Raw genomic sequence first — 16,504 nt, forward strand, 5'->3', positions numbered from 1 at the left:
CCATGATTGATTTCATGAGGACTAGCCTCCCAGCATGGGAAAGAAGCTTGCCTTTCCAGAGCTTAAGCTTTCTCCTCAGAAGCTCGTGCAGGGAAGAGCAGCGAAGGGAAGAAAACCTTGTGGAGATGAGGGGGAGACCCAGATACTTAACAAGGAGGGAGCCAATGGAGAAATCAGTGATAGCAAGAAGCTGATCTCTATGGTCATAAGAGATGCTAGGTTTGATTTGAAAAGGTTGATACGAAGACCCGAGAGGTTTCGAAAAGGTGGAGGGAGACATGATGTTGGAGACGGAAGAGGAGTCAGTTTTGGAGAAAATCATAAGGTCACTAGCAAAAGCGAGATGAGTGAGCATGAGGCATTTGCACTTGGGGATGGGGGAGATAATTATAGCAAGAATTTGGAAATGAAACCCTAGCGGATGGAGTCAAAAGCCTTGTGGATGTCAATCTTCAACAAAGCAGCAAAAGAGTGGGATTTACGCTCCAAGCCTGTGACAATCTCATGGCAGAGAATGATGTTATCATCGATGCTTCTACCAACTATGAAAGCCGACTGCTTGGCACTGACAAGTGAGTCAATAACAGCTTGAATATGGTTGGAAAGGATTTTTGCAATGAATTTGTATAGCAGATTGCAAAGAGAAATGGGACAGAAGTCAGACATGAATTGGGCACCATCCTTCTTTGGGGATGAGATAGAGAAAGGTGCAGTTAACACCAATGATCTGGGAGGGATTGAGGAAGAAGCTTCTAATGGCATGGATAAGGTCTTATCTGACAATATGCCAAGAAGCAGAAAATAATCCCATGTTGAAACCATCGAGACCTAGAGCTTTATTGGCTTTGTGGGAGAGGATGGCAGCGAGGATCTCATCATCAAAGGGGATGGACAGGAGAGAACAACAAAGATGGTCCAGCATGAATTTGTTATAAGGGTTGACAAGCAATGGGGAGGGGTGAGAGGGGGTTAAAGAGGTTAGAGAAGTAGGAGACGACTTCAGATTTGATAGAGTCAGGGGAGGTCAACTCAATGCCAATGTCGGAGAGGAGCTTGGGGATAGAGTTAGTATTAGTTCTGGCCATTATAGATCGATGGAAGTATGCGGAGTTACTATCTACAAGGCTCCAGCCATTTGATTATGGACTTCTTGCACAGGGATCTTTCTTAATGGGCAAGAAGATCGAAGAGCTCAGAGGCAACAAGATTTTCCTCATCCGCTAGGAGGCAATTGTGGAGGTCAGACAAGAGTCTGGATCTGATGTGGCCAAGCTTATTTTGACAAGTGAGAACTCCATCAGATATGTTCCCAAAGACGTTGAAGTTCCAAGCTTTGAAGGCAATTTTGGAGTTCTTGAGCTTCCTAACAAAGGCAATGAGGGGGGGGGGGGGGAGGAGGAGGGGGAGGGGGAGTGGATAGGGATACTCCAAGTGTCGCGGACAAGAGATAGGAATTTCGGATGATGGGTCCACATGTCGAAGAATTTGAATGGTTTAGGGCCAAAGGAAGAATGGGTTGGACAAAGAGGGAGACGGGGGAGAGACCGGAAAAAACAGGAAGGTCAAAGCAAACATTGGAGGAGGGGAAGGAAGCGAGCCAGGATTAATTACGAATTATGTCTAGCTTGCAGGCAACCTTATCACTGCCGCTCCTACAGTTTTGCCAAGTGAACTTGGATCCCGACCATCTGAGGTCATTCATGCCAAGATCATCAATGCATCAATTGAAGTCATTGACATGGATGGGATCAATAGGGAGACCCCCCTGTTTTTCATTAGAAGCTCAGACAACATTGAAATCACCTCCAACGCTCTAATGCCCCAGGGGAGGCTATTAGCTAAGGGGCAAAAGACCAGAGGTCAGACCAGAGAGGAGTCTGTCGGGAGCACAAGGAAAGAGAAAGGTGAATGACTTAGGAGGTGGTGGCAACAGAATTGATGTGGACAGAATTGGAATCCCAGAGAACCCAGATACGACCAATGGGGGAGTGGTCGTAGTTGGAGATGAGAGACCAGGAAGGAGCTACCGAAGCAGCTAGGCGAGGAGCCCTAGCCTCAAGAACTCTGATCTCAAGGAGGAAGCAAAGGGCTGATTTAGAGGAATTAATGCAAGACCGAATTGTAGATTTCTTGGCAGAGGAGTTGAGCCCTCTGACATTCCGGATGATCCAAGGAATCATTTGGAACGGGATGCGGTGAGCAACAAGAGCTCCGAGAAGCTATGGGAGGGAAGGGGGGAGACCGTTTAACCCTACGGTATACTCCTTAAGGGGGAGGGCTGGGGTATCCTAGGGGCCTTGGATTTCTCAATTCCTTAGGATAGAAAAACAGATCTGTGGGATTTGCCTTTCATTCTTGGGCCAGCAATAGGGCAAGCCAGGATCAGAGATCTCTTAAAAGAACTTGTGGGTGCAGGAGGAGCTTGCTCGGGCCTGAGAGAGCTCGGGGGGACTTAGCAGGCATAGGCGGCGCAAGGGAGCTCGTAGTAGGCCATGGTGGAAGACCAAGGGAGATGGTAGTTGTTGTCCTTGGCAAAAGGTCAGGGAGTTGGGCAGCAGCAGTAGGGACTTGAGATTGATCAGCAAGCTGAATGACAACATCAAAGCCTAAGAGGGAGACCCGTGGTGGAAGAAGAATCGATCACTAGTTGAGGATCCGTGGGTTGGCCCATAGTAGACCCTAGCGCCTGGAAGAAGGCCATAGTGAAGTTTAGCAGCTGACGCAGGCGAGGGAACAACAGACATGAGGTTTTCAATTGCCTCAGAGGAGGTAGGGATGTCAACGTTGCCTTGGCGAAGAGAGTTGAGAGCTCCAAAGGGAGCAGTAGAGGACATCAAGGCAAGGCAGGAGCCTTCCAAGGTGGTAGGGCTAAAAGCGACAACAGAAGGGCATGGCGGAAGGCTAGGGGAGCAGGCAACATGATGAGCATCGAAGCAGCTTGTGGAGCTAGTGATGACACATCTTCCAAGGCTTGAGAAGAGCTAGCGAGGTGAGCACTACCTGTCGGAAGGCCAGAAAAGGTAGCAATAGCGGAGATGAAGCCTTCCGAGGTGTGAAAAGAATCGACAGGAAGAGGCAAGTTTAGATGAAAACCAAGGACAGAGGATCCAAAGGTGACAGGTGAGGAAGATGACCCCAACGTAAGGTGTTGGGTCATGGTAGATTGATGGGGTAGCCTTAGGGAAGAGGGGAAAAATCAGAATAATAGGGGAAGGAAGGGATCACATAATTAGACATTGCACAAATCCAACCAAGGAGGGAGAGATCGCATAAAGGGGGAAGAATCACACATAGCCCTAAGGCTCTTAAACACTAACTCAATTCATCATTCTTTAAATTTGCCCCATTTAGATTACATTAGCTCCTCTATATAAAGAGGGCAGACTAGTAGTCATAACCTAACTAGGAGTTAGACTCCAAGTAGGACTAGACTAGAACTCCAACATGGAGTAGGGAACTAACTAGTCATTCACTAGTAGAGAAACCTAAACTGACTAAAAACTGAAATAACAAAGGAAATAGACTCAAAATAGGACTCTAACTAAATTAATGAATTAAATCTCGTTTTCCTACTTTCTACCCATATTTTAGGCCCATTAAAGTGGCCCATTACAAAGAAAACCCATGGGATCAAAGGCCCAACACATACATAACCCAACCCAAGGCTTATTTGCAATAAAATAAGCCCATTAAGTGACTTATCTACATCACTGATAGGAGGGCAGCTAGGTTAAGGTTGGAAAAAAGATGTCGGGTCAGGCAGGTCCAAAGGAACCAAGGAAAGATGGTTAAGGAGGTGGTTTAAATTAACAAGATGGACAAGAGGACTAAGTGGGTCAGGAGAAGGTGGGCCAACTAGAAGAGTGTGGTTTGGAGAGGAACCAGGAAGGGAAAGGTGAGTCTAGAGGAAGGAGAGGAGGAAGATTGTTGGTGGGGGTACAAGGGTCCAAGGAAAGAACGAGGAGTAAACGAAGGGAGAGAAGAAAGACGAGGATTAGAGTCAGAGGGGGATGTCAACAAGAAGGATTCGACAAGAAAGAGAGCAGAATGTAGGCGAGAAACAAAGGCGGCCATGTCAGTGAAGGAAGAGGAAGTATCCTCCACAAAAGAGGTAGAGGAGAGAGATAGCATGGATTCAATGTCAGAGCAGGTTGGATTAGATAGGATATAGAATCGGTTTAGACTAGCGGAATGAAGCAAGGAGTCCAATGGGCCGAAGGACGTAGGTTTGGAGTGAGGGCATTCAGGATTCGGGATTCGGGATTCTCAGATTGGCAGGGATCTGTCATGTGGCTGTGATTTCGGTGAAGGATCTAGCAACGTTTTCTTCTCCAAGAGGGGACTTTAGGCGCTACCAGAGCAAAAGGCACTTGAGTTTCCAATGGGACGCTCCTAACCTCAAACTGAGCACATTTAGGGGTGCAACTCTCAGTCTTGTGGCAACCAATCATAGTGGATTGCCTAGGAGAAGGAGAAGCCTTCATCGTTGTGTATGTCAACTAAGATCAGTGGGGAGACATCTGCTAAAATTTCAACACAGATTCTAACAAAAGCCAAACAGTCTTGAGTTCTCATTCTAAGGTCAAAATACAAGGTTTCCCAATGATCGAACCAATGATGTTGAGGCCCTTCGCACACTAGTAGTGAAGAGGCAGGTTTGGGACAGAGATCCATGTCGAGACAGTTTTGAAGTCCACTTTGGAGAAGGATAGGTAATGATCCCATTGTCTGAGAAAAAATGGGTTTCTTGCCAACCATCCAAGGTCCCCATCCAGGGCGAAATTCTTTTCCACATTATTTGAGAAATTGAAGATGAATAAGCTGTTAAGGAGGAACACCGAAAAAGAGCTAAAGATCTTCCACTGTGGAGAAAGAGAGGACTTCACAATGGGGAATGGCGGCCTCTTTCCAAGGAAATGACCAATGAGGCAATTTTGTTATTTGGGAACTTCGGAGTCTAGCAGTCCAACAAGGTAGAATCCAACCAAAGGATCCGAATGGAGGGTGGGAGGTATGACGTTCAGGGGTAGTCCAACACAAGAAGGATGAGAATTAGGGGAAGAAACAGAGGCCCAAGATTTCTGAGGAGAAGCAGGAGGAGGAACAAGATAGGGGGATACAGGAGTGGAGCTAGGAGAGGAAGCAGGAGGTAGGATAGGAGGGGTTTCGGCGGTAGAAACCAGCAGAGTAGGGTGGGTCATGGGTGACGAGGAGGGTGGGTCATCAGTTTTTAGGCAGATAGCTTTAGTTTAGTGGGAATGAGGTTTTCCAGTTCATTTTTTATTCCCACTACCAATGGGGTCAAGTTGAGCAGGAGACGATTGACAATTTGGAGGCTCAGGAACCATCTACTCCAAGGAAGAGGCCATTACAGGTCTATTCTTGAAGACAGACACCACTAACTGATGTAGATCGAGCTGTCAAAAAGAGAATTCAATGCTGGCCCAATTCTGGTTCAGGTCTGGTTCAGTTTCGTTCATCGAACCAGCCTTATTTTTCTCCAATCGGATCAGCCAACCTGTTGTTACTGTTCACGCAGGTACTGTTCAGTCCAATATTGACAGCTGGTTTGGGAAAGATGCTGCCAGCACTTGTTAGGATATTAGATATTGGTTTTTTTTTAATTTCTTTGCGTTATCTTGGCAAGTAAGCTTTGTAACTTAGAAAGATTTGTTTCCTCTTTTAGTTAGTTTATATTTTCTTAGTGAGCTATAGTTAGTTTCCTATTTTGTAACTTAGCTTAGTTTCCTTTTTACCATTAGTTGTTAGTTTCTAATTTACACTTACTTGGTTAAAGTTAGAAGTTAAATTAGAAGGTTTTATTTTTAGCTTTAGTTTCCTTTTTTATTATGTCTTGGTGTCCAAGCAATGTAAGGCTATTTAAAGCCCATCAATTATAATGAGAAGACAGATTTGAGTAAAACAAAAAAAGGATGGCTTATGCTGTTATGCGGTAGGATGCAGTTGGGTGAGATGCCTAAACTTGAGGGGTGAGATGCCCAAAACCTAACCTTCTTAGTCACCCTTCTCAATCCCCCCCCATCGAATTCTTTTTCTTTTCTTATTTTCCTTTTATTTGTTTGTTGTGAGAGAGTGTTTGAGAGCTAGAACCAAGCCTATTAGAGGACATATTCTCTATTCAGCCAGAATTTCAGATCTTGCCTGGGATTAGGCTCACTTATGATTCTAGTTCTACATTACTCACACTAAGCCACACTAGTCGCCCACCACTGATACAGGTCTCCCTCCTTTGTCTAGTAATTTTCTCCCTTAGTAGTAATTTTAATCCTCTTTCAGATGATTTGTCTATTATTCTACTCGTAAAGGGACTAGAATAGTACTGAACACCCTATTTCTAATGTTGTGTCCTACAATTCTCTTTCACATTTCTATCAATTATTCGTCTCTTCTTTGTCCTCTGTTTCTATTCCTCCAAATTCGTTGGAGGCTTTGACAGACTCACGTCGGAAGGATGCTATGCTTGAAGAGATGAGAGCTCTTAAGAAGAATGATGCATGGGAACTGGTTCCACTTCCCCCTTAAAAAAAAAAAAACAATGGGTTGCAAGTGGCTTTTTACAATTAAACAAAAGGTTGATGACACAGTGGATAGGTACAAAGCATTGCTAAGTGCCAAAGGGTATACCCAGACTTGTGATATTGATTACCAGGAGACCTTTGCTCCAATTGCAAGGATAAACACTATCTGGGTCATCCTTTCCTATGTTGTTATTTTAGGTTGGGAATTGTAACAACTTGATGTCAAAAATGACTTTCCTCATTGTGAACTTGAAGAGGAGTACATGGACATTCCACTTGGTTTTTCTAATAGGGAGACATAAGGGAAAGTGTGAAAACTGAAACGAGCTCTGTATGGGTTGAATCAATCTCCAAGGGCTTGGTTTGGTCATTTTCACAAAGCCATGGTGTCAATGGGTTACAAACAGACTAATGCTAACCACACTTTTTTTTCTTAAATGTTCTGGTGATCAATTAATATTTTTATTATATACGCGGATGAAATTATTACCAGAAGTGACCCTACCTAACTAAAATGAAGGCCTTTTTAGCAAGGAATTTGAGATTAAATATATGGAGATGATGCGTTACTTTCTTGGCATTGAGGTTTACTCGCTCCACCAGAGGTTTATTTCTCTCTCAGCAAAAATATACTCTAGATCTTTGAGACTAGACTGCTAGGGTGTAAGCCTGTTGACACACCTATTGAAGCTAATACTCATCTTCGGAGCAAAGATGGTGAGCCAGTTGACATAGGGAGATATAAGTGATTGGTTGGAAGACTTGTTTATTTATCTCATACTCGGCCAGACATCGCTCACGCAATTAGCTTGGTGAGCTAGTTTTTGCATCACCCCTATTCCTCTCACATGGAGGTTGCAACTCGTATCCTTCGTTACTTAAAGCCCGCCCCAAGAAAAAAGGGTTCTTTTTTCACCTTGTTATCACATGCGTGTATAGACTTTTACAGACGCAGATTGGGCAGGCTCCCTGGTTGATCGTCGTTCCACCTCTGGGTATTGTACCTTTCTTAGTGGCAATCCAATCACCTGGCGTAGTAAGAAACAAGTTGAGGTTACCCAGTCCAATGCAGAAGTAAAGTTCAGAGCGATGACACATGGCATTTGTGAGTTACTATGGCTTCAGGGACTTCTTCAGGATTTGGGATTGATTGCTTCATTGCCTATGATGTTGTCTTGTGAGTTATGAGAGTAAGTCCGCTATTAGCATTGCTCATAACCTGGTTCAGAATGATCGCGCGAAGCATGTGGAGATTGATCGCCATTTCATCAAGGTAAAGCTAAACAAGGTCTAATTTGTATTCCTTCTATTCAGTCTAATGATCAGCTAGCTGATGTCTTTACAAAAGGTCTAACTAGTGAGGTTTTTCATTCTATATTGTGCAAGTTGAGCATGTGATATATATGCACCAACTTGAGGGGGAGTACTGTAATATAGGTATAAGGGTAAATCTGTCCTAAAAGCGTTCTTATACTTGTACTCTTTCTGATTTTATTATGTATAGAGCAAGGCCAGTGTCAGTCAGACACAAGTCCCAATTTCCCAAAATCAGCACACACCACCAGAATGGTGTGGCAGAAAAGACAAACCAACACTAGTTAGATATTTTGCTAGATCCTTGATGTTTCATATGAGTGTCCTCAAAATTCATTAGGGATAAGCTAATTTTAACCGCTTGTCACCATAGTCACCTAGGTGACGAGGCTTTTTTTTTTGGGAACTAGGCATTCCACCGCCTTATTTTATTGAACACCTTGTATTCTTTAATATTACATAAGATTAACTGCCTATTCTAATGTTTTGATTGGGTTTGTGTAGAATGTTTACATACAATGTGACGCATGGGATCATCCCTTTGAATTATTTTTTAAAAAAAAAGGAGGGTGAAAAAACCAAAAACAAAAGAAAGAAAGGGAGAAGATTTCATCATGGGACGATGGAACCAAAGTCTGAACCCTTCTTTAATACTTGTTCCTTGGTCAATTGTTGTTTTACATAAATTATTTAACTTTACTATAATAGTGAAACTTATAAACAAAGGGTTGAGGAAGGAAAAGAGGAAATAGAGTACAGCTGGAGGGTGATATTTATCCAATTGTGCCCACGTGTCCTTTCCAACCGGCAGTCTCAAGAATGTCTCTGTGTGTGCGCGCCACTCCTCATCTCCTCTGCTCCATTACCCTTCAATTCATGTGTGTTTTAACAAAAACAAGTATATATCCAGCCTGACCCTCCCCAGACCCCACAACGTCGAGAGCCACATGCACTAGGTATATATATATATATTCTCGGTGAACTTGTTTTTACAGACTTATAGTACACCAAAGGGGACTTTAGGGTGAACAGTTGTGTACATGAACCCTGCCACATAAATGATGTCCCCTTTGGGATTGAGAAGTGCCGATTGAAGAGGAGCTCGATGTTGATTTCAACTAGCGATTTTACGTACGGATGTCTAAGTTGATCATTGCTTGGCGAAGTCTGATTTGAGCCCCGGTCAAGCTGATCCCTCCAGCAGGGGTGGTCTCGTTCTAGCAATGTTTTCATTGCACATATCTGTCATTGCTGATAAACTGGTCACCAAGAGAAAGTTTCTCTCTTAAGGTGAAGTGCATTTCAGCAATCTACATGGGAACGAAATCATATCCATGTTTTAAAATTGTTCATGCACGCTTAGTTCACCTAGAGGCCACCTTATCGCTTAAGCACTTAAGAAGGCCCTCCAACGTCTAGCTTTGACGACCATGCTTGTCACTTAATTAATCGAATGCCTTCTCTTGTTCTTCATAATAAATCTCGGTTCTCCGTTGTTTTTTTTTCCCCCCAACCAGTGCCTTATTTGGTCAACTCCTCGTATTTTTTGGTGCACATGTTTTGTTCATAATCTTTGTCCGGGGATTGATAGACTGTCTCCTTGATGTTCCCGTGCTATAAAGTGAGTTTTTCTTGGGTACTCTCACACCCAAAAAGGCTACTGCTGTTATGATCCTGCTACTCATCAGCAGTTTGTTGATGCTAATGTTATAGAAATAGAATGAAGGTCTTGAACAAAATAATTGAGGTTTTGTAATAAATCTGGAGTTCTCAGGAAAAAGGGGAAGAAATCTCAAAGTTGTGTCAAAATAAGTCAAAATTTTACCAAAATTAGCCGAAATGATCTAAATTTTTTTGCCAAAATGCTGAAATTTAGGTCGAAATCTGGTATGTCCACAGAGTCAATCCCTATTTCAATTCAAGGCTTCCTGAAATCAAAATATTTCACGAACATGAATCTGTCTTAAGTTATAAAATTTCTTCCAATACTGGTTTGTTCCCCTCTTTTTATGGTCCTGTTAATAACTAGTCTCTTGCTGGATTTTCTGGTTATGAGTCTACATTAATTGACAGGTCCATTCAACGCTAAACCCTGAGGCTATTCTGTTCTACTGCTTTATTCTGATAGTCTGCTTTAATTTTTCTGATTGCATACATCAATTCTCAATATGTTTTTATCAGCCTAGTGACAGTAGGAATCTTCAGAAAACTACTGTTCTCTATTAAATCCCATCCATACTCTGCAGGCTAGTTCTGCCGGAAGAGCAGACCCATCCTGAAGCTTTACACCATTCTGATCTGTTGAACTGTAGCTGGACATTTCCTTGATTCTAGTTCTGTTTTCCCTATCTGCGATAATGCTATTCTAGTTTTCTGTTAGAACTATTCGGTTTTTTGAAGATTAGATTACATTACCTATCCATATTCAATAGGCTCAATAGAAAGTTCAAGAGCAGAACTGGAATCAGAAGTAAGAAGTAGCAACAAAGAAGAAGCAGTAGCAGAGATCTAGCAGCAGAAAATAGCAGCAACAATGGGTTGAAGGCCGTAGTTTTGGTAGAAAACTTCAATAAATTTTTAAAATCTCAAAATATTACAACTGTCATTCAATAACTCACAATCTGCTTATATAATATTAATATTTATCTTATCAAAAATTAAGACATAAAAACACCTAAAACATGTGGATAAGTAACCCACTAGGACTTGACAACCCAATTTTATCCAAACAAAGCAAGAATTAATTAAAAATTTTAGACCACTCTTTATCATCCTCCAAACAAACTAATACACTCCCTAAGATTAGACTTGTTTGAGTAATTCAAAGTATATGGACCAAGTTTCCCTTCACCCATGGCAAAGGAGGAATTCCATTACGGGCATCAATACTGTCAGATGGCCACATGGGAGGGTAATTCAACTTCGTCAAGTAAGGGGTGAGAGTGTAATGATAACCCAAGAGTCCAATCTTGAGGTCACTCACCAATGATGAAGGAATTCTTCCTTGTCTACGGGTGAAGGAAAACTTTCACCAAAGAAAATTATGAATAATACGACAAGACTTCTGACCCTAAAGACCATCTCACGATAATATGATTCTCCAATGTGGATAAATTGGCTCAAATTAGTATCTTTGAAAGATTCAAGGCTTAGACATTTGATGGAGATACTTCAGTGCCATGGGAAAGTTATGGCCAATTTATTGATAGTGTACAAACCATGGCAAGGTTTCAATTTTAGGAAAATTTAATTTGATTGGGAATTTAATCCAGATATATTTTTACATTACAATTTTATGTGTTTAGGAAAGCCGTAAACACCCATTGGTGTTTTAAACTTGTCATCAGTTTGGAAACTGTACACTTGAGCCTTTGGTTCAAAATAAGAAAGTAGTTTTTTTTTTTTGGTAAACTAGTGTTAGAATTGGTTTTAAGTATTTAGATGGGTCTAGTACTCTAGTTATTCATAAATTATGTTTATACATTCTTCCCCAAGGCCTAATAGAAGGAAATATTGAGTGAAGGGCTACTAAGTTGAAAAGCATTTTAAAACAATTAAAAAAGTCAAGGCAACATCCAAAGCATTGTGGACCTAAAAGGATGATTACGACTATTAAATGAAATTTGGGAGCTGAGTCTGCTGAGATATTGTGATACTTCTTCTCTTCATACGGTTCGAGCATTGTGGACCTAAAAGGATGACTATCATCCTTTCCCTACCTAAACCAGATGGCGTCTACTACTTCCATTACTGTTTTGAGTTGTTCCAGTTGAGTAACTGAAAATTCTAAAATTCAGTAGAATTATTTATTGTTGAGGGACAGCAACAAGCATTCTTTAATATTAGCAGATAGCTAGACCTGAAGCATGTTTTAGTACGCAACAGACTAACAGAAACCCTTATCAGAAACCAATACCTGGGACTCTGTCAAGGAGGAAACGCGACCGTCTAAGGGCATCAGCAATCTCCCTTGGACTACTCGACCGAATAAGATCACTGAGATCTTGGTATCCAAATACAGATGGGATGCCATAGCAACCAATAAAGAGAAGCAGCCCCCTAGCATCCACGCTGTGGGCCTTGGAGACACCCCCTTCACTGATCAGCCTCTTCCTCCAAGCAACTGCTGCGGCCTCAGCTTCTTCCTTGACTAAGGGATCAGTCCCATTCTCAACGCAATCCGCGAGGAGGAAGAATTCCAACATGAGCACCGAGGCCTGTCGGGCAGGAACCATCGGAGAATCCTTGGTATACGCTTTGCTACCCTGGAGATAAAACCGGCCAATGCAGTCCAAGACGAGCTTGGCTGGGTTGGGGGCACGCTTTAGAGCTGCAGGAGCTTCTTCACGGAGTTTGGCAACGTCAGAGAGACGAGAGGCTATGTATTTGCGTAAGCCACGGCTACCCATTGTCTCACATAGCGATTCAAACTCGGACCAGGATGAATTCTTAGCCATTTCGCCACTGGGGGATGAGAGTTGCGAGAGATCCCGGCTAGAAAGCCCGGCCAAATCCGGAAGTGGTGAATTAGCAGAACCGGAGGCGGGGGCATCTACTGAAGGAACTACCTCTGGCGGCAGCTGCAATGGGATCACGTGCTCCGTATTAGACCGCTTACTCCTCACTTCGATAGCATTTTGGATGAAAGCGAGATGCTTCTGCAACTCATCCCAACGGCACCTGAAAGTAGACAGAGCGGAGGACAAATCCCGGAGCTCATCCACCTTCTGGAGAAGAGGGAGCTCCTTTCTTTCCTCCTGGACGAATCGTGCAGCTGCTGTTGCTGTTGGCTCTCCTCCTCCCCGCTTCCCAACGGCTGCCGAGTCTGACAACGCTGCTGCCATGGCGGATGGGTTCGTCCTCCACCTTCACGGCTTCACAGGGAAGTCGATTAAAGCTCGCGTTGGAAATTGGAATGGGCTCTCGGCTCTCCTTCCTCTTTTAAGGAACGGCCCGACGCATACAGGAATTCCAACTTTCTCAATTCCGTTCTACAGTTCTACTCATCCGCTTCTCATCCTTGAAATGTCCAAACAAACCCTAGAGAAGGCTCATGGTGGAAACTTGAAAAAGGGTTAAATTACATGCAGGTCCCTGGCGTTTTGAGATAAAACGATCATTTTTCTTTTTTTCTTTTTTTCTTTTTTTCTTTTTTTCTTTTTTTCTTTTCTTCTTTTTTTCTTTTTTTCCTTGTACGGGTAGAACACCACGGTTTTTTAGAGAGACCACGGTTCAATGTATAACATCCTCGAGATAGCGTGCGGTATTGTAACTTTCATGTTGGTGGGAACGGAACAGTAGAAAAGGGAAGGAGGGTGGGTGTAGGGTTTTAAAATCAGGAATCGGTCCTGCCGACATTCAGATCGTATCGGACATAATCGGTCTCAAAAACTCTAAAATTGAACATTTGATCTGAAAACTCAATCGATTTAGGGGATTTTATATTTTAGTTTAAATATTTTTATTCGAAACAACAGAATTCAGTTTCGGTCTTGGGCCGCCTTGGCTGATTCCAATGCAAATCAACCGATTATCAATTCAATTCACTGATTTTTGAAACCCTGGTACGGTGGGCCAAAGGGGTTTGCAACCATGGCTTTGACTCATTGGCGAATAATCGGCAGATTCAGATTAGGATGGGCAGTTGGTTGCAGCCATAATACTTCTAAAGTCAGAATCCTAGGGCAGCTGATGGCTTAGAGATGCAGAGGGCAATGCAGAGCGGGGGAGAGAGATGCAAGTGGCAAGGGTGAGGGAGTGGCGGAGAGATGCAAAGGGCATAGGAGGGGAGCAGAGGTCCACTGCTAGGTTGACAGGCAATAGACCCCAGCCAAGAGCGACATGGTCAGCAAGGGATTAGCTCACAACCAGGGTTGATAAGGGCAACAGTCAACCAGAAGGCCAGCCGGCCAAGAGCGACAGGCCGTAGAATCAAATATACAAATTTCATTTCTTTTCTGTTTAATTCCCCTTGCAACCAAACATAGTCATAATAAAATATGTAAAATTTTTAAGGGGCATGAACTTTCTTTTAACATCTTTGTAGCTTCATTCCATTACTTTGCCCTCTTTTTTTCCCTTGAACACATTCATTGCTCACAAACAGACCCAGACAGCGACATAGCAGTAGTTAAAGTCTATTAAAGCATTCACCCAAGGACAAAAGTGAACATACAATTGAGAGACTTCCAATTGTAGCAGTTTTTTCAGTAGATTGAAAATTCCATACTCCAGAATGATGACCTAACCGCTGTTTCCTCCAGACGAATAACATAACAGGATAGAAGTTTAACAGGGAGATCCAAGTCCACTGGCCCACCAGATCAAAAAAAGTGCTATAACTGAAGTACGATAGGACTTGCATCCATCAATAACTGCTAGTGTTCCTGGAATTTGGCACCCATGTTACCTGTAACATATTCAATGACCAAAGTGTTCTCCATGAACCTCATAGCAGGACCCAAATTTAGAGATCAAAACCCAAGTAACCCTCTAAATGTACCTTTTTCTAGCTTGCTATGGAAAATTGCCTTCACTTCTCCATGGAGGCTTTCCAGGTCCCTTACAAAATCTCTCTCATATTCCTCTGATAGTAATTGCTGAAAATGCTCTCGCATCCTCTCAAGCGCCCCATCCAGACCACAGAAGTCTTTGAGAACTAGAGCTTCAGTTGTTCTGAGCTGTAGGAGACTCTTAATTGCCATTAATGCCTGTAAAAGTATGAATCAAAATGCAGGATCACTTATTGGGAAAGAACCCAAAATCATCAGTTATGTTTGCATGAATATGTGCATGTGTATGATCAAGTGCGTGTTTGTATGGGTGTATGGCACAATGAAACCCTCATTCTCCTCCCACCTCTGCACAAATGATGTAAAATCAAAATTATGCACCTTAAATGAACAAATTATCTGAACACGAAGGAGCAATGTATTGCATTTTTTATTTAGCACCATTTTTTATGATGTAAGACAAATTTAAAGCCAAAAACCACCAAAGAGAACACCTTTTCCTGCAGATCAAGGTCCCTCGAGCTCATCAGATCAACCACATTTTTCAAGAAGAAAGGATTGGACAAGAAAGGAAGCTCTTGCTTATTCGCATTTGCTAACTGAAAGTCCACCAAATCTGCTAAAAGAGAAACAGATTTCCTACGAAGTCTGATATCAATGCTGGAGTTTCTCATTATGTCCTACAAACGGAAAATTATCAGTCAACAAAAGGAATTACAAGTAGGTAATTTGAAGTGCATTCCTAATTCTTTACCAATCAACCTGTAGAATCAAATCTCCACCTTCCGCATAGAACAGTTCCTGCCCATCTAAATTTCCCCTGATTAATGCTGACACAGCATATAAGGCTTTTGCTGCCTCTTCCTCGGAACTGGATTTCACCATCCCCATTAGTTTCTTCAGTGCACCAAGCTCTAAAATCTGAGACACATTAGCATTTTATGATCAGATAATGTCAAACACAAGCAAGAAAAGATATTGAAAAACATATATGAGTAATTAACAAGTAACGCAACAATAAAGAAAGAAAGATCATTCGCTGACCTGCTTCTGGACAACTGGGTTGTTTTGACTGGCTTTTCCAATAATCCATGCAGAAGTGCTCCTTATCTCCAGGTTAGAGTTATCAAGCTCTAGAATCACCACTGCCAGGCCCCCAAGTTTGCTCAGATCTAATAAAAATAAGAGCACATTACCAGGGAAATCAAAAGCAGACAACATTTGCTCACGTAATAGAAATAGAATAAACAAGTTTCCTCCTCTTTTCCTTCCAAATCCCCAGGGTAAAAAACTTCTGAAATCAAGGCACAGGCCTCAAAGATATGTTTCTTCAAGTTTCAACTTTGAGCTCCCATCAATCCTTTCTTATGTCGTTTTATTTTTTTATTTTTTTGGGTGAAGTCTTCTGTCATATAACTGGTGCATGCAAATAGCGGATTGGGCACAGCCACTACTACCAGGAAAGCATAAGAGCAGACAGTATTTGGCCAAGAAAAGAAACTGCATCCGCAATTCGGAAGAAGGGACCGTAATGTGCATTTTTGGGGAAAGGGGGTGGGAAAAAGAGTGAGAGCAGTGATTTGTTTCGCTGAATTACCCATGTAGGACAAGATGACATGGGCATAGGTATGGATCTTTGTTGGATCCTCCAAATTTGTACATTTTCTTCTTTCTTTGATTTTTCTGGATGGGGTGTAATCCAGTACTCGCTCATACACAAGACAAACTGCAAACCAGTATTATAACAAGCTGATGAGCACATTTGTGTGTGAAATCTAGTGTAGTAAAACATGCATTTTACATATTGAGAATGAAGCTACCTTGGGTTTTACTCTCTTTTTGCAGGTTTTATATTTTCAAGGCCTTGAGGACTATCAGGCGCTATATCTCCAATTTTACACCTAAAGAGGTCCTATTTCTTTTCATGGTTGCGAAGAGGACGAAAGTATGAGCAAGATGGACATGTTCAATTACAAGTACACATTCGTTTGGTCAACCGTACAAGTGATTATTCTTTTCAGGCCAGAAAAATAATAATGGATCAGAATTTAACCGAGATGCAGAACCAACCCATCTGTAATTGTCCTAAGGGTATAAGGAATATTCCAAATGCCAACAAGGATCGATGGACCACATCCT

At 42.3% G+C, this 16,504-nt stretch overlaps 2 protein-coding genes across 2 annotated transcripts; both read right to left on the reverse strand.

Annotated features, from left to right (window-relative positions):
* Positions 1 to 11,674: 11,674 nt before the first annotated feature.
* Positions 11,675 to 12,838, reverse strand: LOC122074654 (inactive protein FRIGIDA-like). Its single transcript, XM_042639573.1, has one exon. It carries the CDS (start codon positions 12,695 to 12,697, stop codon positions 11,756 to 11,758), a length of 942 nt encoding a protein of 313 aa, XP_042495507.1. The 5' UTR covers positions 12,698 to 12,838; the 3' UTR covers positions 11,675 to 11,755.
* A 1,040-nt stretch (positions 12,839 to 13,878) lies between these two features.
* LOC122074653 (hsp70 nucleotide exchange factor FES1-like) lies at positions 13,879 to 15,537 on the reverse strand (the record flags this gene model as incomplete). Its single annotated transcript, XM_042639572.1, is given in 5 exon segments — positions 13,879 to 14,262; positions 14,356 to 14,563; positions 14,860 to 15,045; positions 15,128 to 15,286; positions 15,410 to 15,537. Coding segments are annotated over 5 exon segments (713 nt in total), but the record flags the coding sequence as incomplete, so codon positions are not given.
* Between the last annotated feature and the right edge of the window lie 967 nt (positions 15,538 to 16,504).

Source organism: Macadamia integrifolia, chromosome 3, assembly GCF_013358625.1.
Source record: "Macadamia integrifolia cultivar HAES 741 chromosome 3, SCU_Mint_v3, whole genome shotgun sequence".
Lineage (NCBI taxonomy): Eukaryota > Viridiplantae > Streptophyta > Magnoliopsida > Proteales > Proteaceae > Macadamia > Macadamia integrifolia.

Excerpts from the sequence above, each read along its gene's own strand:
- LOC122074654 (XM_042639573.1), bottom strand. The coding sequence starts at position 12,697 with ATGGCAGCAGCGTTGTCAGACTCGGCAGCCGTTGGGAAGCGGGGAGGA.